The 24,703-nt window shown below is 36.7% G+C and overlaps 1 protein-coding gene across 1 annotated transcript in view; it reads right to left on the bottom strand.

Moving 5' to 3' along the window:
* The window catches only part of LOC127838229 (uncharacterized), a 76,575-nt gene that overhangs the window by 14,551 nt on the left and 37,321 nt on the right, over positions 1-24,703 (bottom strand). Inside the window, exons 14-44 of the mRNA XM_052365845.1 lie at positions 24,314-24,501; positions 23,702-23,818; positions 23,155-23,292; positions 22,138-22,258; positions 21,447-21,556; positions 21,070-21,231; positions 19,832-19,852; positions 19,239-19,388; positions 17,985-18,212; positions 17,312-17,494; positions 15,976-16,154; positions 15,212-15,368; positions 14,947-15,099; positions 14,386-14,459; positions 13,575-13,668; positions 12,907-13,086; positions 11,953-12,114; positions 11,461-11,555; positions 10,878-10,989; positions 9,794-10,009; positions 8,628-8,798; positions 7,520-7,744; positions 6,885-7,031; positions 6,039-6,233; positions 5,003-5,179; positions 4,350-4,466; positions 4,132-4,216; positions 3,311-3,381; positions 2,582-2,665; positions 2,025-2,131; positions 1,177-1,291 (exon numbers count right to left, since the gene is read on the bottom strand). Of these exons, the coding sequence (XP_052221805.1) occupies positions 1,177-1,291; positions 2,025-2,131; positions 2,582-2,665; positions 3,311-3,381; positions 4,132-4,216; positions 4,350-4,466; positions 5,003-5,179; positions 6,039-6,233; positions 6,885-7,031; positions 7,520-7,744; positions 8,628-8,798; positions 9,794-10,009; positions 10,878-10,989; positions 11,461-11,555; positions 11,953-12,114; positions 12,907-13,086; positions 13,575-13,668; positions 14,386-14,459; positions 14,947-15,099; positions 15,212-15,368; positions 15,976-16,154; positions 17,312-17,494; positions 17,985-18,212; positions 19,239-19,388; positions 19,832-19,852; positions 21,070-21,231; positions 21,447-21,556; positions 22,138-22,258; positions 23,155-23,292; positions 23,702-23,818; positions 24,314-24,501 (4,334 nt within the window). The remainder of the gene's footprint in view (positions 1-1,176; positions 1,292-2,024; positions 2,132-2,581; positions 2,666-3,310; positions 3,382-4,131; positions 4,217-4,349; positions 4,467-5,002; positions 5,180-6,038; positions 6,234-6,884; positions 7,032-7,519; positions 7,745-8,627; positions 8,799-9,793; positions 10,010-10,877; positions 10,990-11,460; positions 11,556-11,952; positions 12,115-12,906; positions 13,087-13,574; positions 13,669-14,385; positions 14,460-14,946; positions 15,100-15,211; positions 15,369-15,975; positions 16,155-17,311; positions 17,495-17,984; positions 18,213-19,238; positions 19,389-19,831; positions 19,853-21,069; positions 21,232-21,446; positions 21,557-22,137; positions 22,259-23,154; positions 23,293-23,701; positions 23,819-24,313; positions 24,502-24,703) is intronic.

Genomic DNA, 24,703 nt, shown 5'->3' with positions numbered 1-24,703 from the left:
AAAAAAAACGCCCGATTGGAAGTTATTTCATCACATCTTCAAATAGTAACAAATGCCAAAATGTATTTGATATGTAAGAAAATTGGTGAATGTTTGTGTTTTGTGTTATTCTTGAGCATTTTTATAGTAAACATTTACCAGAATTTGCTTTAAAACTGGAATATACGGGATTATCGGGTAATTGGCAAGTCATAATTTTGGTACAAGTAAGCAATATATTGCGATATATTGCAATACGGGTTTTTGAGCTGACAATATATCGCAATACGCTTTTTGGCGTATTGTTGCAGCACTAAGTGGTTATGACAAACATATTGTCACGAGTGGCGGAGTTTAAATAGTATGACCACACATAAAATGATCATGCATTTTTTACACTGAAAACCAGTTAATTTTCATTTATGCTTCTCATATACAAATAGTTTAAATACTCGAAACATGCAAGAGCTTCATAACATTTCATGTTTTAAAGGGATCTTTTCACGGTTTGGTAAATTGACAAAATTGAAAAAAGTTGTTTCAGATTCGCAAATTTTCGTTTTAGTTATGATATTTGTGAGGAAACAGTATTACTGAACATTGACCATAGTCCATTATAGCCATTATATGTATCTTTTGACGATTTGAAAACCTAAAAATTATAAAGCGTTGCAACGCGAAACGATTGAATAATTTGGAGAGTTCTGTTGTTGTCGTTTAAATTTACGAAACTACGAAGATTGCTTATATAAAGTATAAAATACTGAACATGTATATATCCGGCGGAATAGCCGAGAGGGCTTATGCGTTTTTACTTCAGACTAACTCCATGACTCCGGGACTCACTGGTTCGAGCCCTGGTACCGGCTACTTTTTTTTCTTTTTTAAAATTTTATTCTTGATTTGTACTGGAGCTTTTAAGATCCAATGTTTACATTTATCAATATAAAGCATTTAATGACAAACTTCAAAATATGCCAAAATCTGTGAAAAGGCCCCTTTAACCCATTTATGCATAGCATCTAGAAAAAAGGCCTTGGCAAACAGCGTATACCCAAATGAGACGCCGCATGAGAAGGATGGGAGAGTCCATTGTGACATTCAAAGTCACTCTCATTTTTTCAAAGCAATCAAGATATACTTGAAAAAAAATTAATGAAATGGGAAGGAGAAGCCATGAAATGCACGCAGCATTACCATTGTCGTGTTCGTCGCATGGTTGTTCTGGGTCAGGACGGCCATAGGGCACCCCGGTTTTGGTGTTCACACAGAGTTTGTGGACTTCGCCTTTGGCGTTCATGTAGTGTTGATACTGAAAGCGACATTTTTAGACGTAGAGGACACTTGAAGTGTGACATGTCCAAGTTAATAAATGTTTTAGCACGTATGTTAACACAACCAATTAAAATAAATTCTATTTTTATTATTCTTGCAAGTGACTTATCAATTTGTTCTGGTAAAGACTACATTTTCACAGGTTGAACTTAACCAAGAATATGGAATAAAGTACTATCCACTGTTTCTTGTACGACTCCGTGAGCCATGAGTTCGAACCTTGTTTCGACTTTTTTATTTTACATTCATTTTGAGACTAATGTGGCAATAAATAATATGTTTTATCACATTTTGTATTATATTTATATAACGTTTGCATTATATAAAATATATTAATATCTTTTTAAAGAACAATTTATGGTATATTATCAGTTTAAAGTAATCGGAATGAAATACAATGACGAAATGTATGCGTTTTATTAAGCGTTTGACTTAGAATGTATATAAATAAATTTATATAAATAGATAGTTAACCATTTTATGCCTAGCGTCTAGAAAAAAGGCCTTTGCAAACAGCGTAGACCCAGATGAGACGCCGCATGATGCGGCGTCTCATCAGGGTCTGCGCCGTTTGCTTAAAGAAATTTCTGTAAGAAATATTCTAAATATAGAAATATATATACTAGACATCCCTAATTTTGGAAATAAATTGATCCAATTTAGAAGGATGGGAGAGTCCACTAGGCATAACTGGGTTAATTATCCCATACCGGTCTGTAATTTCCAGCGCTATCGCAGACGATCGTTCCGTTTGAAGGAATATTGTGCACGCCTTGCATGCGTAAGGCCAGTCTCATGTGATCAGCAAACATATTTACTGAAAATACGACCACATAAGATAAACATATTTAACATATCAACTGAAACAAGTGAACTTAAGCATAAAAATATTAAATAAAATTACATTGTATACACAAGTATGTGAATTTAAAACATTAAATAAATTTATAATGTGCTATTAAATCGGAAAATATGAGTCGCGTTCTGAGAAAACTGGGCATTATGCATGTGCTTAAAGTGTCGTCCCAGATTAATAAGGGACGACACTTTCCGCCTAAACTTGATTTTCGGTAAGGAGGGACTTCCTTGAAACTAAAAATACCATAAAAGCGGAATGTTTCGTCCCTGATTAGCCTGTGCGGACTGCACAGGCTATTCTGGGATGACACTGTACGCACATGCATTAAGCCCAGTTTTCTCAGAACGCGACTCATATGTATATGAAATCGATCCTAATAGGATAATACTCAGATGTCATCACTCGTACTTTCTTGCAAAGCGGTCGTGGTTTTCATTAAACCAGCATTGTTGAGTTTTTCGTAGAAATCCCGTTCATTCTGACAGAGAGTGGCTGAAAAGAGGCACGGCAATGACCAACATTTAGTTTATTTTTTTAGAATACTTAATTCAAGTTCAGTCGCTTGAATATTTAGAATTAAAACTAATATTTGAATGCCAATCAATTGCATTTCAATGAAATATACAAACTTTTTATCATTTAAGTACATATTCTTACATACATATTTGGAAGTTAAACTATATACTAAGTGCCAGCGCTAGTAAATGCATTTTTTTTCACATACTGTAAATGTGACTGTAAAAACATTATGTCTGGAGTTTTGAAGCATATACGATGTTTACGTTATCATAAAAAACCTGACTTAAAAAAATGATATTGTTAAAAAAATAACACAAACGATGTAATTCTTCTGCGGACTCAGAGTGTGACTTAAGAACCATTTATACATTGATTCATACAAGTTTGTGACTATGTGTAAAATGAGTTTGACATTGAAAGGGATAAAATCATCTGAAAGAATGAGAAATCACACCCCTGCCCGACAATAGATTAGTGTATATCCGTATACCGAAGAAATGTGCTGACATCAGGGTTTGTGTACCAGAGTAGTTATGCCAAATAAACAAAGTTTGAACAACTGGGGTAGAACTTACGGATCACTAAATGACACATAAGTGAATGCTTGAGTGTATTTACCATTGCACAAGTGAGTAACGTCCTTGCCCTCCATTGTATATACCGCATGACATCCTCCGCAATAGTTCGCCCTGAAACAAGTTCAAAGCATTTCGTGAACTGGAGGAGAAGCGTTTAAAAGACGGTCTACTAAAAACTCTATGAGCAGCGTTCTGAGAAAACTGGGCTTAATGCATGTGCGTAAAGTGTCGTCCCAGATTAGCCTGTGCAGTCCGCAACCCGGTTTTAACCACATATGCTTTGAATTTACTATTACATGGCGGTAAACCAAGTTTTGATAATTCAAGGTTTAGTGTTCGTGTTCGGCGATGAAATAGTGGGTAAGAAGAAAACATGTGTCTCCTGTTTCAGTTTCTGGAGTTTACCCGTCTATATTTAAAGCAACTAGGACCTCCCGATGCCGCAAGTCGTAAAATGTAGCAAAATGTAACCATGGAAATATTGACCCTGTGGTAAAGGCTGGTTGGGACCCAATGACATAAATATTCAAAAAAAAACATGGTGTTTCAGGTGAAATTAAATAATAGTTATTTTGGTTTAACAATCTATATAAAATATGTGACCATTGGCTGTGACAAGTTTTAATCATAACCATGCTTTAATGAGACGTAGTAATGGCAATTATACAATACTACAGACTAAATAAGATCTTTGGCCATTGTTACTTAAATGATGTATTTTGGTAATTTTGCATTGTCTTTATTCATAACAATTATGAAACGGAAATTGTTGGTTAAACAAGGGTCATTACTTTTGAAATTTTAACTAGATATTGAACTAGATCTCATATATTGAAGCAAGATGACAAAAAAAATAATTACGTGCACTTGGCTGTCGGGTAATTGGAACAGGTACTGACGTTACACGGGTTCACAACACACTGTACAATCCCAATTGAGCAATTCCCTGAAATAGTTAAACGTGGAATTGGTATATCTCAAAGCACCTGATCTTGGCTAACGAAATGGGATAATAGGCATTTTACTTTGTAATGTAATATGTCATGAAGCCTTCTATTGTTGACTGACAGTGAACGTACCCTGGTCCTCTACGCCGCATACTCGACCTCCTCTAAGGTCGCCCAGGCACTTCCGTCCTCCGGGACAACCAATACCCACAACCTCCATTAACCTGCACAATGTCTGTCGGGCTCGAACTTGAAACGATCAAATAGCAAAATAAAACGAAGAAGGAAACAAAGTTAGAAGGCATCTATGAATTTGCAAATAGTTACCAGTAGTAGGCATCGATTTATTTGCAAAGAAATAATCAGTATTAAAATATACATACTACATATTGCTATAAATTCATCTATTGAACTATGCATCTAAGATCTATCAAGAGAATGGTGACCGACAAAATTATTAAAAAATCATATTGTTATGTTTCTATATTTCATATACTTAACTCTTTCAGTGCTGGAACCGAATTTTGAAGGCCTTTGCAAACAGTTTGGATCCAGATGAGACGCAACAAAACGTGGCGTCTCATCAGTATCCAAACTGTTCGCTATTCTGATAGTATTCTTTGAAAAAAATCGAAGAAAATGCTATTTTTACAAATTCAGCAGACACCATTTTAGCAGACGACAAATTTCCCAGCATGCAAAGGGTTAAACGGGAGTTAGTTCATGGACTTTTGCGCCTCACGTCGCCTATGCATATTACATGTCCAACATATTATATGTCTTACTTTCTGGGTTATTTGCTAAGTCGGTGGCCATCTTGGAGCAGCAGACACCAATTGCTTCTTCGCCAATACGCGCCCGTTTGCACGATGAACCGACGGGGCACGAGGAAGCGTTAACGGAAGGATCGCACTCAACATCGGGTATTTCCGTAAAGTCTGCGCCGCACACAGTTGTTTGCGCTAAAAGGATTTGATTTTATACTTTAATTGGTAGCGTAATGCGGCTTTAAAATGTTATGAAGAACTTAATACGAATTTATAGTGACACGCTTAACCCATTTATGCCTAGCGTCTATAAAAAAGGCCTCGGCAAACAGCGTAGATCCAGATGAGACGCCGCATGATGTGGCGTCTCATCTGGGTCTGCGCTGTTTGCCTAAAGGAATTTCTTCAGAAATAGTCTAAATATAGAAATAAATAAACTAGACATCCCTAATTTTGGAAATAAATTGATCCAATTAAGAAGGATGGGAGAGTCCACGAGGCATAAATGGCTCAATTCCTACGTCTTGCATAGTTATGAAACCATTACTACGGCCAGTTACATGGAATGTTCGCCAAGGACATGTGATATTGGTTTCGTTTACGTATATTCGTCATCACAAATTCCATTTTGCAGGCCATATTGTGAAGTCATGTAGCTGTTGAACAAACATACAAGGTGTTCTATTTATTCACAGCGACTGTGAAAGCTGCCAATGAGTTTTTGTAAACTTAATCATAGTGGGTATTTTTACGTCTTGAACCTAAAAAAAATAAATAGCAAACATTTTATTTCTGAATTACCAAATTCCGGTTTTAGCATCACTTGCCAAGCGCTGAATATGAAAGTCTTAAATGTTGTCGTCCCAATCAAAGGAAATTGTTCCAAATACCATATTGCAGCTAGAGCTATTATTATGCCATACACAAACGGCCCATGTAATTACATTTGAACTTGATACCTAAAGTTTAAACGTTAATTGTTGTGACACAATCTTATGAAAATACAAAGTTGAACGGACGTAAAGGCAAACAAATATCACTCCAATAAACTCACGATTTTCATATGCGTGAGGCATCTCAGGGACCGCGCAAGTAGAATGGCCGCAGACGACATTCACACAACATTTTCCCATTCCAGCGCAGTCACCATCTTGCCCGCAGATGTCGCTGTGACATTCGGATAGATCATACGTGAGCGGAGTGATACGTGGACAGAAGCCGAACTTGACTTCTGTGCGGACTATAAGGCCTGAAGCGGATATACGGTCAGGTTGGAACAAAAAAAATTGATTAAATCTATGATTGTTATGCTTCTTTACCACCGGACCTGTAGCAGACAAAAGCACAATCCATTGACTGAGTATCCATTCATCAACCAATCAATAATTCATTTACTTCTTCACCGGCGGATCTATAAAATGTCGCCGACGACATCGCCACATCCCACTAGGGAATACCCCTTTCTGTATAAAATAATATTAAATAATATTCACCTTTCACCTGAAATGTTAATAATTTGTTACATAATATGTGCGTGGAAAAAGCTTTAATATAAATTACAGTGATACATAATTATGTCATACTCTTCATATCAATTTGGGTATGAAAGGACAAGCCCAGTTTATTACGCAAGCACATTGCTTTCAAAGCCTTATTGACAAAATGTATTGTATAAAGTATTACCGCCATTACTCATAGAATATTCGGATATATCAACAATATAGACCTATAAAAAACCTGTAAACCAGTGAGACCAAAGCTCTAAAAAACAAAGCAATTAACACAATATCGTTAACATATTGAGAATGTTTAATGGTTTTATTTTTAATAAAAATGCTTTTAAAGATGTGTTTATAGGTACTGTTTCTGTACGCAATTATTCAACAATAGACCCCCGTACTTGATCTGGGAACACATCTGGTCCCGGCGCCGTACGGACAACACTTTTCTGTCTCCCTGTCGCAGAACGCATCCGTTTCCACTCTGCACGAGAAGCTGTAGCTGTTAGGAACATCCGGTCGCGTTGCCGGACAATCGGATTTCGGAGCTGAGGAGAAGATTTCAAAAGTTGCGCGGTAATTTTACAGAGTTTATTACTTGCATGTTCTACAATATGAGATAAGTAAATGCTCGTTTGAAAATACAATTATACCAATCCAAATAAGTAACCCCCCCCCCCCCAAAAAAAAAGCAAAATGTCTGGCATGCATTGGATTAACAACTCTCTTTACAAGAAACAGACGATAACTGATTGAAATATATTTTTGTGTCTGGACACACAAACATACCGTGTAATATCATAGAATATCAAAATACTAAAATTACATTCATGGTACAAAACAACAATAGCTGCATACTGTTAAGTGCAAATAGGATGGCAACAAAAAGATGCAACGGTTTTCATTTATTTGACAAAGGCAACATTTACCATGCACACTATGCAATGAATGTTAACATTTAAACTTAACAATACTATATGAGCATTTGAAGGTCGTTTATAGAAATAGCCCTATATCTCATTATTATTATTATTACCTGGTTTTACGCATGGCCCGAACTCCACTATAATGTAGCGAGTTGCCGTGAGGCATCCTTCGCGCCGCATTTCACACTCGTTCGAGAAAGTTTTCAGCTGTTCCGGGACATTAACCGCATACGCACAGACTGGTCTCAGCTCCTTAGTGCACACGCTATTGCAACCGCACGTGCCATTCACGCACTGCTGATACATCTGACAGGTAAGATTTGCACCGCATCGGCCTGAAAATGCATACACACTTTGTAGGTAAATAATGATTTTATTTAGACTTTTTTCGCAACGATACAGGATTAAATAGTGCTATTCTGAAATAGGTATTGTTGGAACTACTTATTGACTTTACAGACTTCTTGTAAGTAACTCGATATATTACTACGCTTTGCTTGCCGATAAGTGAAACGTACTGTCATTGTAGGTATTGTCTATAAATAGATAAAAAACTGAACTTGTTTGACTGTACTTAAAGGTTTGATAAATTCGCATAAAACAGTTCAATTTTTTTCTATGCAATCAGCTTTTCTGTGATTTATTGATGGCGTTACACCTCGGTGCGGAAATGGAAATCCTGCGATATTGCAAAACAACAACAACAGCAACATACTGCAACATACCGACAAGTTTAAACCAGCAAACACATAAACGTTGCAGCCTCCATTATATCATTGATACGTAGCATCATTAAAAGAGTGAACCCTTTTAATTGACCTTATTTAGAAGATTCGGTGTGTACATATTATGGTTTCAAATGCATGAACTGCTTATTAAAGGGTCCATACAATTGGTCTCCTTTGATCACTTTAAAATATGAAGATATTTTAAATGCGAAAACATTTTTCTAATATTTATAAAAACAGCTTAAAATATTTTTTTCAGTATTCAATTTTATACAAAGAAGTAATCCAGCACCGCAAAGAAACGCTATTTTGAACGGCAGTGCATGTCAAATCTAAAACAATAGTTCTAATATTGATATTCAATTTTTACAATAAAATTAAAACAATCATAAAATAACAAAACGTACCGTAATTATGAAATACAACGTTTACTTAAAGCAAATAATGTAATTTTGTAAATCTGATACAAGCGAACTCAAATTCCACCGACCTTGACACTCCCCGCTGTACAACACGTGTGGCCTAGTGCTGGCCTCATTCTCGGCGCACTTGTCAACGTGACACATGTTGGGTAGCGTGACTGGAGTGCCGGAAGTTCCCGGGTACAGCACACACACAGGGTCATATTCGCTTGTACACATCGCTTCACACGTGACTGGTGCTAAAAATAAAAAGAACAAGCAATGTGTTTGTGAAACACTATGTCCCCATATATTTGACCTTTTACCTTGAAGGATGGCCTTGACCTTGACCTTTCAGCACTCAACATGTGCAGCTCTATAAGATACAAATGCATGCCAAATATCAAGTTGCTATCTTCAATATTGCAAAAGTGTACAATAAAATGAGCGATTTTGACACATATACTTGACCTTTGACCTTGAAGGATGACCTTGACATTTTACCACTCAAAATGTGCAGCTCCATGAGATAAACATGCATGCCAAATATGAAGTTGTTATCTTCAATATAGCAAAAGTTATTGCAAAATGTTAAAGTTGGCGCAAACAAACCAACAGACCAACAGACAGACAGGGCAAAAACAGTATGTCCCCCACTATAGTGGTGGGGGACATAAAAACACATATTTTCATTTGAGACGTATTTAATTTATTAGTCAGTACTCCCACCATTTTCATGGTAATTAGTCGTTTTACCTTTTTTCATGATGTTTTTATAACATTTAGTATAAATTTATGTATTTGCATTTTCAGGTATGATTCACAATTAAAACGAGGATAAACTATATGCTATTTTACTAAAATTAAAATACCGACAATGTAGAAGAACATACCGTTATAAAATGCTGAACATGAACACCGTAAGCATTTGCATGCGATTGAAAGACAACAATAATAACACAATTTTCAATAAAAAACACAGAATCAGTAAATAAAGAAAGAGTCGTAATTTATTTATTTTTTGCCAATGGATTTATTAAACAAGTCATACGAGTTGTACTTACTCACCCTTGAAATCGGAATTGTAAGCAGTGCAAGCAAAATACACTTCGCTTGTTTGTGGTTTCACTCGGATTGTTAATCGATTAAATTTAAAACATATCAAAATACGAACGATTGATACACGAACTTCATAATCGCAAACTTATTAACAAAGACTTTGAAGTGATTTACACAATATAAGGGAAATGCTTACTCTTGAAATCGCACGTTCCGTTACGGATGACCACGTAGCGCGTGTGCGTTTGACAGGCAACCGACATTAGGTGACACTTGTTTCCGAATTGACGCTTGATGTTCCGACCCGGTACCACGGCGCAAAGCGGTTCGTACTCCATCGTACAGAGGTTCGAACAGGCGCATGTGTTGTTACTGCAGCTCTCGTATTCCTTGCACTGCATTCCGTTGCACACTGAAATCGATGACACAAAGTGATGATGTCATGTATCGATTAGCGGGCCGCAATTTAATTTCAATCAATTTGTGTTATTTACAACCTTAAACGAATGCTCCTTCAGAACATGTAATCTGTACAAATAAAGCAAACTTATTTTGCGTTCACTATCTATAGAGCGTCATAACTACTTTATATTGTCCTGATTAACGCTTTGTATTGGCTCTGTTCACCCCAAAGCTGTTTGAACACGTCAGGCCCAATTGTTTCTTAACAAGTATGTCCAAAAAAGTGTTAAGAAGAATGTCACAAACATTTGTTAAGGAGATGGCAAAAGATGTGTTAAAAAGGATGTTCCAATGATGGCAAAAGCAGTTTAGTTCAATAGATGTCTTAAGAAGAATGCCCCAAAGGGGTGTTAAGTAGCATTACCCAATGTGTGTTAAGAAGCATATCCCAAAGATTGATTATAAATTATATCTCAAAGATGTTTTAATACGTATGTAACAAACATGTGTCCTTAGCCTAACAATATTGGGATTCAGGTGCTGAGGGATAGTTTACATGCAAAAAAACAACATCTTATTGATAAAAAAGAAATCGGTATACGGTATTTAATTGAGTCGTGTTCTGAGAAAACAGGGCTTAATGCATGTGCGTAAAGTGTCATCCCAGGGACGACACTTTTCCGCCTTAACTTGATTTTCGATAAGGATAGACTTCCTTGAAACTAAAAATACCATAAAAGCAGAAAGTGTCGTCCCTGATTGGCCTGTGCGGACTGCACATGCTTATCTGGGACGACACTTTACGCACATGCATTTAGCCCAATTTTCTCAGAACATGACACAATTAAATATACGACATACATGTATATCATACATACTTTCTCGATGGCAGGCCCCGTAATATGCCACGGTGATGTTTGCCATAGTCTGGCACGCCCGCCGATGTAACGCACATAGGCTGTGGTACGTTGTGCCGTCGGAACCGCAAACCTGACACACAATTGTAAGTTGCAAATAATTTAAAATAAATTTCTTAACAAAATCTACAAGATTTACAAATGAAAACCACACATCACTGACAGCTTGGCAAAACTGATTAAAACAATAATTGGTGCATTTTTATTTGAAACTAAAGAACAAATATTTAAATGACAAAATTTATCCGGATTTTTTTTAGCATTATAAATAATTAACGACAAAATAATAAACCAACGACTTTTACCTTGCAGAGTAACGAAACAGTTCCGTCAAGACAGATTCCAACTTACACCTGCTTAACTGAATGTACTGTGAGTTGATAAATGGTACTATTACCGTGCTATTATCAGCCACTCTTAGCACAAAATCTCAAATTACTTTTTGCACGTGAAGGGGGGGGGGGGATTATTGTAACATAAATACAGTTGTTCTTCCTGTAAACCGTTCCTGGAGCGCAATACGGATATGACAAATATCACATACCGGAAGTGGTGCATCGGTATCGCACTCAGGGCACGTGCAGTTTCCCCTGTCACAGATCCCGTCTAGGGAGCATCTTCCGCCTCCAACGCATGTTTCTGGATACAAATAGGTAAGATTTAAGGACCAAAAACAAGTAACATAAAATGTTTCAGCAATTGTTCTGGAAACCATTCGGTCTTCTTACTTTACTTTTATAAACTTTTAACAAGTCCCCGATTTGACGCATTTTTCAGCCGTTATTAGTCATTAAATCTGAACAAAGAATACGTTCGTTGTATTAATGGAATTTGTTTCAATGAGTGCTTACGCAATGAAAATATGTAAATGGTTTCCCTTTCAATGATGATACTTACAGTACAAACCCGTAAACATTTTTTTTTTCATGACATATATTTTTGCATACACGTGCAATGAATTATGTAAAGGTCAAGTTTACTAATCCATAGTTATGTTACTATAAATCACTTATCAGAAAAACATCAGTGTACTTACTAACAGGACTGGCGCACACATGGAACATCCCATTGGAGCAACATACTTGACCATCTGGGCACCCATAATCGTTGTCGCAAACGTCCTCTTGTATCTCCGGGTATGACTCCATCAGTAAAGTGGGTAGCGGGCAGCTTACATCATCATACTTGTACGCACGAGCTGTTCATGATTAAATTTAATTATTTAATTTTGTATGAGCATGACATTTCTTTACCGATGTGATGCTTGAGAGCATCTGTTACATGTTTGGTTTCAAATTTTGAAAGTTCGGATGCTTTTAATAAGAAGTAATTATTTGGCCAATAGTAGAAGTGAATATATTATGTTAATAAAAGTACTCATTGACAAGTACGCTATTTCGAACAAAATAAAGGAAACTGTTGAATGAATGAGAACTAGGCATTCAGCTTGTCTCGAAAATGGCGGACAGGTCGTTAGCAACCGGCGCGCCCGATTTATGGACCGCTGATTGGTCGATCGATATTTAGGTAAGAATCTGATTGACAGTTGGTGAGATTTCGATTGCTTTCAGATCCCCTTAGCTTGAATGAAAGGTTGTATTAGACGATTTTCCAAATAAACGTCTGCATCACACTATTGCAGACTGTGTAACCGGTCGTTGAGCCATGTTTTAATAACGTTTCCCAGCATTGATCAAAATTATTAGATTCATTCGCTAATAGCATAACATTATTTGGTACCGCTGTTTCGTCAACGTAACCCCACATTTTGTGTGACACTCATTCAAAACTCTTAACATTTAGTTTTACACCCATTCGTCAATCTTACCCTATGGTTTGTGTATAACACTGATGAACACTTCTACATTCCTTGACCTGAAAATTTACCCGCAATCTGTGTAACAAAAATGCATATTGCTAGAAAGTTTTCGAAACAACCTGCCAACATGGAGAAAGGCTGCCAACACCAATCCCTCCGTCTTCAACCTACCCCCGCACTCCGTGTGACACTGGTGCAAACTACTAAATCGGTTGTTATTGCCTCCCATTCCGAGGTACAGGAATCTCTCGCAGCGCCGCGAGGTGGCGTTGTAGAAATACGCAGGCTCCTTAGCAACGCCCATCACGTGGTATCCTGCGCTCTTGTTCAGTAAACAAAACGCAGGGAAATCTGGATTCGGAAATCGATTTTTAAAAAGCATTGCGACTACAAAATATGCAAAACATACTCTAAACGAAATTGATTGATTATTTTTTCGATTTGCTTGTTGTAAATGAGAGTACAAATGGTTATATAATAACGAGTTTTATAAAATATACTATATATTCTGTGTAATGAAATTATACATAAAACTTATGATAACGAGTTTTATAAAATATACTATGTATTGTGTGTAATGAAATCATACATAAAACTTATGATTTAACATGATTGCTGGTCAGGCCATTTGTCATTCAACATATTTTCATGTCTGGGAAAACCGATTGTGCAAACAGAACTTTATTTAAATCAAGGTTACTTTGACTTCAACTTAACATAGTACTTAACATATCAATACAAGATAGAATAGCTACACTTTTTCCACATAAACTTAGTGTGCACCTGACATACGATTAATTTGTTTTCTACTTAGTGACAAAACACATTTCTTGGCTTACCTTTGCACGAGCCCATCTGAGTCATGTTCATGTCTGAATTCTCGCTCACGTGACAGAACTGTTTCCGGTAGTCACACACAGATTTTCCGGTTGTCTGTGCACATGAAAGCGTAAAAACAAGCGTAAATACACCATCACAAAAATCCAGCTTTTAAAGTGGCAATGTCAACAAAGAATAGGTTTCCTGAGACACTTAAAAAACTGGTATTATTCCATGATAGAAAGGTACGAATACATTTTTGTACATATTAATATACATTAATATAATACAAACTTACACCTATACTTTACTTGCTGTTAACGACTCATCATCATCATTTATGATTACAATTATATCTTAGCCAAACGAGAAAAATTTAGTTTTCTCATTATCTACGCATACGAACCCTAAAGGCTGCATGAGACATTAGAAGCTTTGTTTGTTTCAATATGCCATATGCTTTGGTCTAAAGCAGAGACGTAATCTACGTCTCTGTTTGTAGTCAGTACGCCATACAACAAATCCACACGTCATGCATACGTCTCCAAGTGTGAGGTTTGAGCTCCTTTAACTCGGTTGAAACACTTAAGACATCCCTAATTTTGCAAATAAATTGATCCAATTTAGAAGGATGGGAGAGTCCACTAGGCATATATGGGTTAAAGGACCGCATTGTACAATAAGGTGTTTTCGCCTGTTGGTGCAGCTGACGTTTCATTTTATGCGTAAACGTTGCATAACATCTGAACTAATCTACTGAACTATTATGGGTGTTAAAAAATAAACCGTATGCAAAAACATTGACATGTAATTGATATCAGTTTTACTTACGTCTTGACAAGGCTTCGGACTGGAGGATATTGTGCAATAGTCCGGAGTATTTGTTATATTGCACTTGTAACTGACTGAAACAAAGTAAACATAAAATACATGTTACAGTTTAAAAGCATGCTGACTTTCTTAATTGGCTCCTGAACATAACGAAATGTACCCATACCTTACCCATTCCTTTGAGATTAAGTTAGTCGCAGGTTTAATAGAAAGTATTAACATACATATAATGATTTTCAGCCCATCAAAGATCTGCTTAAAAACAAATATCTTGACTGGAATCATCTGATGGGTCTGTAAAATTGTACGCGTAAACGACCGAAAAGGGCAAAGTAGACTGAAAATACCTAATGAAAACTTAAAATTTATACACAATAAAATATCGCTGATCGACGCATCATTAAGTTACATGGAATGTTCTGTGAATAGCATCATTACCTTATGACATAACATGACATTTAATTGTAATTCTCTTCATTTAGGATATCAATGCATAAGAACGACTCATCCCTACCACATTATTATTAAATATTAACATTTAATGATCCCTAGCCTACTCACATGAACAGGTTTCATAGCAGTCAGTAAGCGAGTCGAAACTATGCACAGTCGGGGCTCCTTTCATGCACCGCTGACTCGTAAGATCATAGAAATATCCGCAGTTCAAGGACGTACAGTTCTGTCGCTTGCTGAACAAGCATCGCTGAGGAAGACCTGAAATAATCAAGATTATGTACGACGTGGAAAGTGGCGAAGTGAATGTATTTTATGTAAGTATAAACATCACAAGGCGAGACGAATGGAGATAAACAGAGACTGAACCTACTTAAGGGATCCTGTTGGACGATGATGTTGCAGTCAGGTCTTGTCAGGGTGCCTGCACTCTCCGCTGCGAACACCAGGGTGTTGGGTACCGGCTTCCCTGTGGTTCGGTTGGAGCAGTAGGAAATGTGTACGCCACGGTCTGGGAGCAGCAGCGCCCTCTGCAATACGGCAAAAAATAATATTGGTATGATTCAAATTCCCGTCACATTTTTATCTTACTAGTTTTAAGCTATTTGCAGGGTTATCATTAATTAGCATGCGTATGTCGATTGCAGGTCAGTCAGCCCTCAGCGGCTGAATTAAAATAGTGGTTTAAAAAAAATTGTAACGTAAATGTGTTTGTAGGCATTTGTGTTGCATTCATTTCGTTTTAAATTTCTCAATGCACGTCGGAATTATGTCGACCTCGTTGTTAAGAATGCACGTAATATTTCGATTACCCTTGTGTACATTGAACTTTGAGCTAGGAACAAACTTAATATGCCTGACACGCCGTCGTCATGTGATGAACCTTTACGCAACATATTTTAAATGCACACACATTTTGCATTTTACCTGAAAATATGGAGCTATCGACACAAGCATTACGATTTGAAAAAAAGACGGTTTAAAATGTAACAACTGTTATAGAAATAAATATAATCGCAGTGATCCATTTATAATCGCAGTGACAGATATGTAACATCGATTTAATACGTACATTTACTTTTGACCCAAATGTTAGGGCGTTCTAATAATAGCTCAAGTATTGCATTTAGTACCCACCTGCGTGGCATTGAACTCTAGTCCAGAGCCGCAGGTGATCTCCGGTAAAAAGCGGATGTCGGCGCTGCGCATCTTTATATACATGGCGACCACTGCCGACAGGCGGCTGGTTGTGGCATTCCTTAAAAGCGAGCGGATGGTATCGATGCTGTGTCTGTCCCGTTCGCACGGACTTCTTGCTATTTAAACAAAATAAAGTTTCGTTCAATTTGTTTAATTTTATAGACAAAGCTTTTCGGTATTCTGCAAGCTAGAATGTAATATACTTACTCTGAAATACGTATAACTTAGGATAGAAAAATACCATATAATCTGTGGATGCAATTTAATCTGATATATTTTAATCAATTCAAAATGACTTAAAGTACCAACTATAATTATTTGATGGATTTCCATTTAATGAATGCACCATACGAAAAGGTACAACTTCTGTCTTTGCCGTTGTTTGCACTATGTATGGGTGGCAATAAATCCCGTGTCGGTCCGCAAAAAGATTAGATGCCATTTTTAATTTAAGAATCGAGTTCTGTTAAATATCGGGTTTTATTGCATTGGTAATATAAGTGCACGAGTGCCTGATCATATCACATGATTGCGTAAATCAATCATGTGATTGTGTAATACAATAAACGGACGTGAAAGCCATGTACGGAAAACATAACATTAGGGATATCTACAATATGTACCACATGCAATCCTTAAATTACAGAACAGGCATAAAGAAGCACCCTTTTGGTGAAGATATGTCCAATTTTAACTTCATATGTTATGGAACTACGTGTATGCAAATTATGGAAATGTATGGAAAATTACTTCACTGAACGAATTAAATTAGCAACCAGTAAATTAATTTCTTTATAAACCGTGTGAAGCGCATGCGCAGAAAAACACGGATGTTGGCGTGAGAAATGGATCGAATGATTTTAACAAAATTTATATGGGGGTAAATCGAGTACATCAAAACAGTTAATTTAAAAATCAGTTGTTCTTCTCTTTCATCAGTATATCATAGTTTGGTTAATGATATTCCGACAACAAAACATCAAATTGACAGTATCGTGTTCGAAGTATCATTTTGTATATTGAAATAACTTGAGATATTTTCAAAAATAAGATTCATAACGTTGTGTTTTCATTCTGTCCAGCCCGTGTGTAAACCCCGGTGAACCCCGTTGATCCTGCACGCCACGTTCTTGGGCGAAGGGCAGGGTAAGTCCTGATTAAGAGACCAGTTTAAAAAAAAGAAACGCGGCTTCTCTGTTAAGGCGATGTTTTTTTTTTGGTTGGCGCTTCGAAGATAAACAATTTACAATCAAATAGTTTGCATGTAACGTACACAGATATTTGCTCTGATCCGTGTCATTCTTCTCGCACAGCAGCCCATAGTAACCCGGCTCGCACGTGCACAGCTGCCACACGGACCTGGAAGGGTCGCCCAATGAGCAGTTGCCGCGCTGGCATGGTGCAAACTTGTTCAGTAGGTTACAAAAATGGTCAACCTTTGGGACGGACCTCTCGTCTGAAAAATACCCAAGCGTACATAACGGACAGGTGCATATATTGGAATTTTGATGCTAAAAACAATGTTTAATATTATTTTTAACAACAAGAGAATTTCGCTCAAATGTTATGTAGTGATGCTATTTTAATCTCTGTTTTAAACTCACAGGAGATGCTATGATTCTGCAAGTAAGCCTTAAATTCATTATTTTATTTAAGCAAACAATTTACATTTTACTGAAAAAAACAAGACAACAATATAACGACGTGTATTACATGTATTTATGAATAAGTTCTAAAGTGCCAATTAACTGTCCAGTTTAAAACATGTTTTATCAATGAATTCAATCAAAGAAGTCTGCTGACTTTCATGGTTTCAATGAAAATTACTTAACATCAATGAAAATCCTAGGAAAAATATTAGAGGAAGCTTCAATACATAGCATTTACACTATGAACATAAATCAAGCATAACATGAAAATGATAATGATAAGAAGCGTTTACTCACTATGCTGCATGCCCATTTCCGGATCGTCTGGAAGTCTGTCCAGAAGATCGCCCTCCGTTTCCATGACGTCAACTTCGGTATGCATGACGTCAACCATTGCGGCTGACGACCCGTTTGACTTACGCAGGCGACTGTTGATAAATGCGCCAAGTTTCTGCCCAGCTGTCTTCTTCATTTTGGCGTTTGCAATTCTCGCCGTTATACGTTGCACTTTGCATTTTGGCACCCCTGTAAATCATTTTCAAGTCTAATCGAGATAAGATCTGCATTGACCCATTTTATTTTACACGAAAATTTGAATTAAGGATATAATTATTCAGGAAGTATAATTTTAAGCACCATAACACATGATCCTGCTATTTTAGAGATTCGATTCATTCTCATTTTACCTTATACATTTCTAATCTTCTTTCATGGTCTATATTTTAAAAACACATTGATCCAATATATATATTTTTGGAACGAACAATATGTCGTTACTTAAATATGCCACACACAAAAACTAGAATTACCGGCAAACAGTACCAGTTTCCACTGGAAATTGTTCCACATTATGTACTTTTATCCATAAAATATAATTTCATAATCAGCTGCCGGATCAACCGTTGAGTAAGCTGCTGCAGGTAAGCAGTGTATTTATTTAAGCTCATAAGGGACTCGCGCAGTACCCGGGGTACAGTGATGGTTAGGTTAAATAACAAAAGTAATAAACGAGGAATGTTAATAAAATAAGGGAAAAAAACACACATTTGTCATCTTTGTCAAAACTTATGATTAATGCATTAACATGTTTAGTGAAATCATATACGCAATTGTTGGATTTAAATAGCTTCACCGAAAAAATTGCAAAGCTTGCTGATTTCAGATATGATAAAATTCAAATTAAAAAAAATCAAATGGCATAACTTAGCACTTATTAGAATAATTTGCTCTTAAGCGAGCAAGATCAAGTGTTTTTGCTCACGAAAGTCATCAAAGATCACAAACACATTTTGGAAGTAACATCACAATATTTAGGATCCTTAAGATGATATCAAACCGATTTTATTTCTATTCAAAGAAGCAATGACACCTCATACAACATATGCAATCTTAAGCAAAGTCTCGCAGTACGTCATCTTTGTACTAATATTCAATATACCTGATTGTTAAATTTATGAGCAGACACCAATTGTTGACGCCGCAACTTCGCACTCTTGCAAAAACATCGCAAACGCTAATCTAAATACATTGTTTTGGATTAATCATTCGTACCAGCTTCGCAGTCTTTCACATGGCCGTCTTTATTGTAGAATTTCACGGAGCACTGGCCGCACGATTGGATCCGGCATGTGGCCGTGACGTCAGCGGCACAAACCTGGTCCTGGCATAGCGTTATCGGGCAGCACACGGGGTTGGGGCAATCTAGAGAGTAAAAAATATGACCCAGTGGCATCATATTACTGGTCATATAACGAAAACCCGAACACACGTACCCGTTATTCGGCTTTAGAATCTGTGAAAGGTTTATATAACCAAACAAATGCAAATGGGACGGACGATGTTGGTGTTTTAAGATGATAGAATTCATATTTTCCTGCATATGCTTTAATACTTTTGCTTGAAGTTTTTGCATTCCTTTTTTCTGCTTCTTTTAAAAATGCATGTCACAAAATGTATACAAAGTTTCATGCATGTGTTGCCACTAACAGTGTCGAACTATTCAAATATTATGTTTCTCATTCAATTCAGGCGATTTCTACCATGAACATTTTCTGAAGGTATAAACAACTCTTAAAAAAGATTATTCTAGGTAAAAACACTAAAAATTACATAAAAATGTTGAAAATACAAGTCAACGCCCCTACCTTCCTGTACAGCAGCATCCGCTGAAATAAAAACGAAAAATCATCATTTTTTGGTACCGTAAACATTTTTTTATTCTAAAGGTAAAATAAGTTAAACCAGCAGAAGTATGTAATCACATTTGATGTGTTTGCAAACAGACGCTATATTCAAGATTATTAGTTTTTCGATTCAGGGCACAAATATTTTGTCAAAGAAACATGTTTGAACATTTAAGACCTATCAGCATGAAATTAATTGGATTGTGTAAACGTTATTAAGATCAAGGCGTCTCTGAACTGCTCACATCTGCATGGACGTGAGAGTTTCGGGTATATTTGCTAATGTTTTATACATTCAAACAGACTTAGCCGCCTCCGTTTTTTTTAATACAACAATTTGTGATAAATATTGAATTCATTAACTGTAATAATACTATTTAATAGCATAGGTGTTGTTGGTTTCTTTTGTTCAAAATGTGATTTTTGGACTCTGTATAAAACAATTACAAAGCATAAACAAGAGCTGTCTCCAACGGAAGATATATGCCCCTGTGCGTATGGAAAGGCCTTGTTCATATACACATGCATACTAAATATGAAGGTTACATCTGAAGGGACATAGCAGATAGACGGACGGACGGACAGTGCGACTGCTAGATGCCACCCTATCGGGGGCATAAAATGCAGCGGCTAGTAAATAAGAAAATATTTACTTTGAACCCGTATGGTGGAGCTTATTTGTCAGTAACACCGTGTATTTTTTTCTCAAAATTGAAACACTTTCGGTCTGTTATTCTTTATCAAAATGATGAATGCAACAATAAATAAACAATATTTGGAAAAAATCAGGATTGCTAAGCTGATTTCTTAGAATCGGCAAATTACTACTGATATTTCCACTCTAGTTACTACTGATATTTCCACTCTAGTTACTACTGATATTTCCTCTCTAGTTACTACTGATATTTCCACTCTTACGGCAAGTTACTAATGATATTTCCACTCTTAAAACCATTTTGCCTTTATTTTGTTACAAATACATTTTAAGTGAAAAGTCTCACCGGCTTTACAGCATGTTTATTCAGTATTAAACGTAAGTTAGCTTTTAAGGGGCTTACTATACAGGGATAGGGGATACCATGAGAACGTAAAAGAGGCATTTATCTCTTCAAATCAGGATGAGTGTGCATATCGTTATACCCTTATTAATGTTTTTTTTCTTTCCATCCGATATGGGTGTATTTTAAAGAAAATATTACCTTGCGTCACGTTCACACAGCCGGTTATACAGACGTTTGACAGCTCAGTCATGCAACATTTCTGATACGCTGCGCATTTGCTGTCGTCATTGCATTGATAGATATCCGGTGACGCTTTGTTGGCGCAGACGGCTGGTTTGGCAGGACATTTTCCAGCATTCACTGTATATTAAGTCATGATAGACAAATTAATTGATAGAAGGGATTACGTATGGAAGGCAAATATATACATAAAAAATTACACAACAAAAGTAAAATTATTTCAATTAAACACAAAAACTTTAAAATAAGTTTATTTTATTTTTTAAAAAATGAAAAAAAAAGTTTATAAAAAGTGATGTAAACTGTTGTGGAAACATCATCAATGAGTAAGACACCTTTTGTACAGTCGACAACATCCGAATGGTCCGAGCCAGCTATCTTGTCGCCATGTTCATCGACGCAATAAAAGCGACTCTTCTCAATGTCACCTTGCATTGGAGCAAACCTAATGGAATATAGACATTCATATAGACAGACTCGCAAACCGCCAAAGGTAAAGAGAAAGAATACAGTTTAGTGATAGTGTTCTTTGATATTAGGTTATTACCTTTTTTTATCATAAGGTTATTAATAATATTAACATTTTGTTTAGCATACGTGTTTATTTTTGTAATGCAAATACACAAGGAACAAATGTAAGCAGCATTTCAGTTTAATGATACCAACGAGCTTAAACATATTCAATAAAACATCAGTCAAATAAATGTTGTGATGATGTACAGATCTAGTATAAGGCAAGGTAAGAGGATAGCGGTCACAGGTTTACAAATCTCTCCTAGAAATCAAGTTCAATGTAAGTTTATTCTTTTCTTATGCTTAGTTATCGGCAATGAGCCTTTGTTTTACACTGTATGCAAACGATTGGGTGGGGTAACGACGTAGCATTACTACCAACTGACAAACCATCTAAAAATTGTTATCCGAAAACAACAGTCACCTGTGGACAACGGTCACTTTGGTCATTTCCCTTGACTGACCGCTGTTCTCATGTTTGACTGTATTCAGATTGATTGTATTATTTGTTACCTGCTATTCTCGCACTTTGGGATCCTTAGGACGCTGTTGCCATCCCCGCATTCACCGGACACAATCAGCAGCTGTTTGGCGTTGTCAAACTCTCGTTCGCATTTCGAGAAGTTGTGAGACACTGCAAGAATTTGATGAAACAGTTATATTATATCGCTGGCATATAGAGAAATTGCGAGACCCTGCGACAACGAGTGACACAATAACATGGCGTACATTTACGCTATCGCATTTCGAGAAAGGATAACATAATTAGACGCCTACAAAAGCACGGCTTTGTTAAAATAGTTTAAGGATGTGCATGTTGTCAACTAGAATATACACCAAACAAATGTTTGGAATATTTATATTCAGCAATATATTCAGCAAGCATGCACACGATGTATCATTTACAGACTCTGAACATGTACACATTCATAGCTTTCAGAAATGATTTATCTAGGACATACGTACAATATTTAAGTATTAGGAACACTATGCTACGTTCGAATATTGAAGTTTAAATAATGCAAAACTTCAGGCATACGTGTTGACTAGTTTATGCATTCAATATTAATAGTTTAATTGCATAAATGATTACTCCTGGTGAGCTTTAAACATATGTTCATAGTATCGATATTTGCTAACGGACATTACACAGCACTCGTGTTACCAGGGACACGTGTAGGCAGTGCCGGCTTGGCACAGTGGAGGCCCATAGGCAGAAAAACGTTTGGGGCCCACGCGTGTTGTTTTTGTTGTGACTACAGTAAACCTTTCGTTTATAAAAAGTAATTCTGAAATTAAGTTAAGCCAAATATGATTGTTTATTCAATAATTTTTCAATATATAAAAAGATGTGTACACACTTATGATATTTCCTTAACTACCGCGAAAATACCGTGTTGAAGGCTAAGAATTATTAAGAAAAATATTTTTCCGTCACTGTTTCATGGGGCTCCTAACTGTCGTTGGGCCTATAGGCAGTTGCCCACTCTGCCTAATGGGTAATCCGGGACTGTGTGTATGCACGCTTACCTAAAGGCACACACGTGCTCCCACCATTGCATCCCACGTTGCAACATTTCTCTTGCGATCCGCAATCGGAATCCTTCTTACAGCGCGCATTGCACGGAGGCCTTTTCCCGGAAAAATCCGGGCATATGCCGGACTTTTCTGCAACAGAAAATGTGAACATTAAAGTATTATCACTCCATTTTAAGAAAAGGGTTTCCGGGTTTTTATGCATTTTACATGTCTGTATGGATATGCATTATATTTAAACGATATTATTTTGTTGTTGTTGGAATGAGACACTTCTACACTAGGTTAGCATGCGACTCTCTGTATTGTACTCTTGTCTGTATGAAAGTTTTTTTACATCTCTGAATATAAAGCATCCGGAAAGCATTCTTACTTACTTTATTTCACACGTGTATGTAGTTTCATATTTACTGTGATACACTGACACTAAATATTGACTTTGTTCATTGTATATTAGCAACTATTTTGTTGTCATTGAATTCACTGTACGTGACATGACACATAAAGCTTTTTTACACGACGATTACACAAACTACGTTACCTTCCGGACAGCAGTATTTGTCCACACATTTGTACCCGGATGGGCATGCCTCTCGGCCACTGCATGTGCGTCCTTCGAGCGGACGACCATTTCCCGTTCCACACACTGTTGCGTGCACTGTAAAAACAAATAAAAAATAATAAGGCATCAACCAATCACATTCTTTCTTATTCGTTGGTTTTACCATCTCTACCTGTAGCGATTTATCGACAACATCTTATTCGCGATCTTAATAATTATACACTATATAAACTTTTTTCAGAGACTTTTAATTCGCACAGTTTTCATATGCTTGGTGTATCTTTTCTTTCGGGCAGATAAAAACAACTTGGAAAGAGACAAACAGCAGATTTTTTAACACATATCAGACGCATCGTTGTCTCAGTCGTTTGAAAAAAAACACAACATTGCGTATTATACACTAATAATGATGTAAAAAGTGTGTAAAATCGACTCGCTAGCGCATTAATTGTTGTGTGCGCCCCAATGCAATTTTTGAATTTTGAAAAGGCAAGCATCGCATCGTTTTTTTTATTTGGTGAAATGGATATTTTTTTCCGAACAAGAAGCGTCTAATACACTGGAAAAAACATCAATAATATATCCACTCACCAACGCATTCCTTGGGGTCGAACCCACCCGTTTTTCCTTCGAAAAGCCTTTTGAGTGTGGACTGAGAGTCTGACATCATCTGGGTCATGGTGTCCACGCAAAGGCTTCGATGCAGCCCGCCGTCGTCGGATATGCCCATGTCACGTACTAATCCTTTGGCGATGCAATCCAACATTGCACCAAAAGCTCTATGGAAACAAAAGTGAACGAGTTAAAGCCTCAGTCCCCGAGTATTTTTTTAATAATTTTATAAACGCCTTAAGGACCGGCATATCGTTTCTAGATAACCAAATAACCATGGTTACAGGGCTGAGCATCTAAAAACTCTCACATGAATTCAGAGTAAAATCTCAGCATATACGTAAAGAGTTATCTTTTGTAACACATAAC

Source organism: Dreissena polymorpha, chromosome 7, assembly GCF_020536995.1.
Source record: "Dreissena polymorpha isolate Duluth1 chromosome 7, UMN_Dpol_1.0, whole genome shotgun sequence".
NCBI lineage: Eukaryota > Metazoa > Mollusca > Bivalvia > Myida > Dreissenidae > Dreissena > Dreissena polymorpha.
This window is presented reverse-complemented; position numbering and strand designations above follow the sequence as displayed.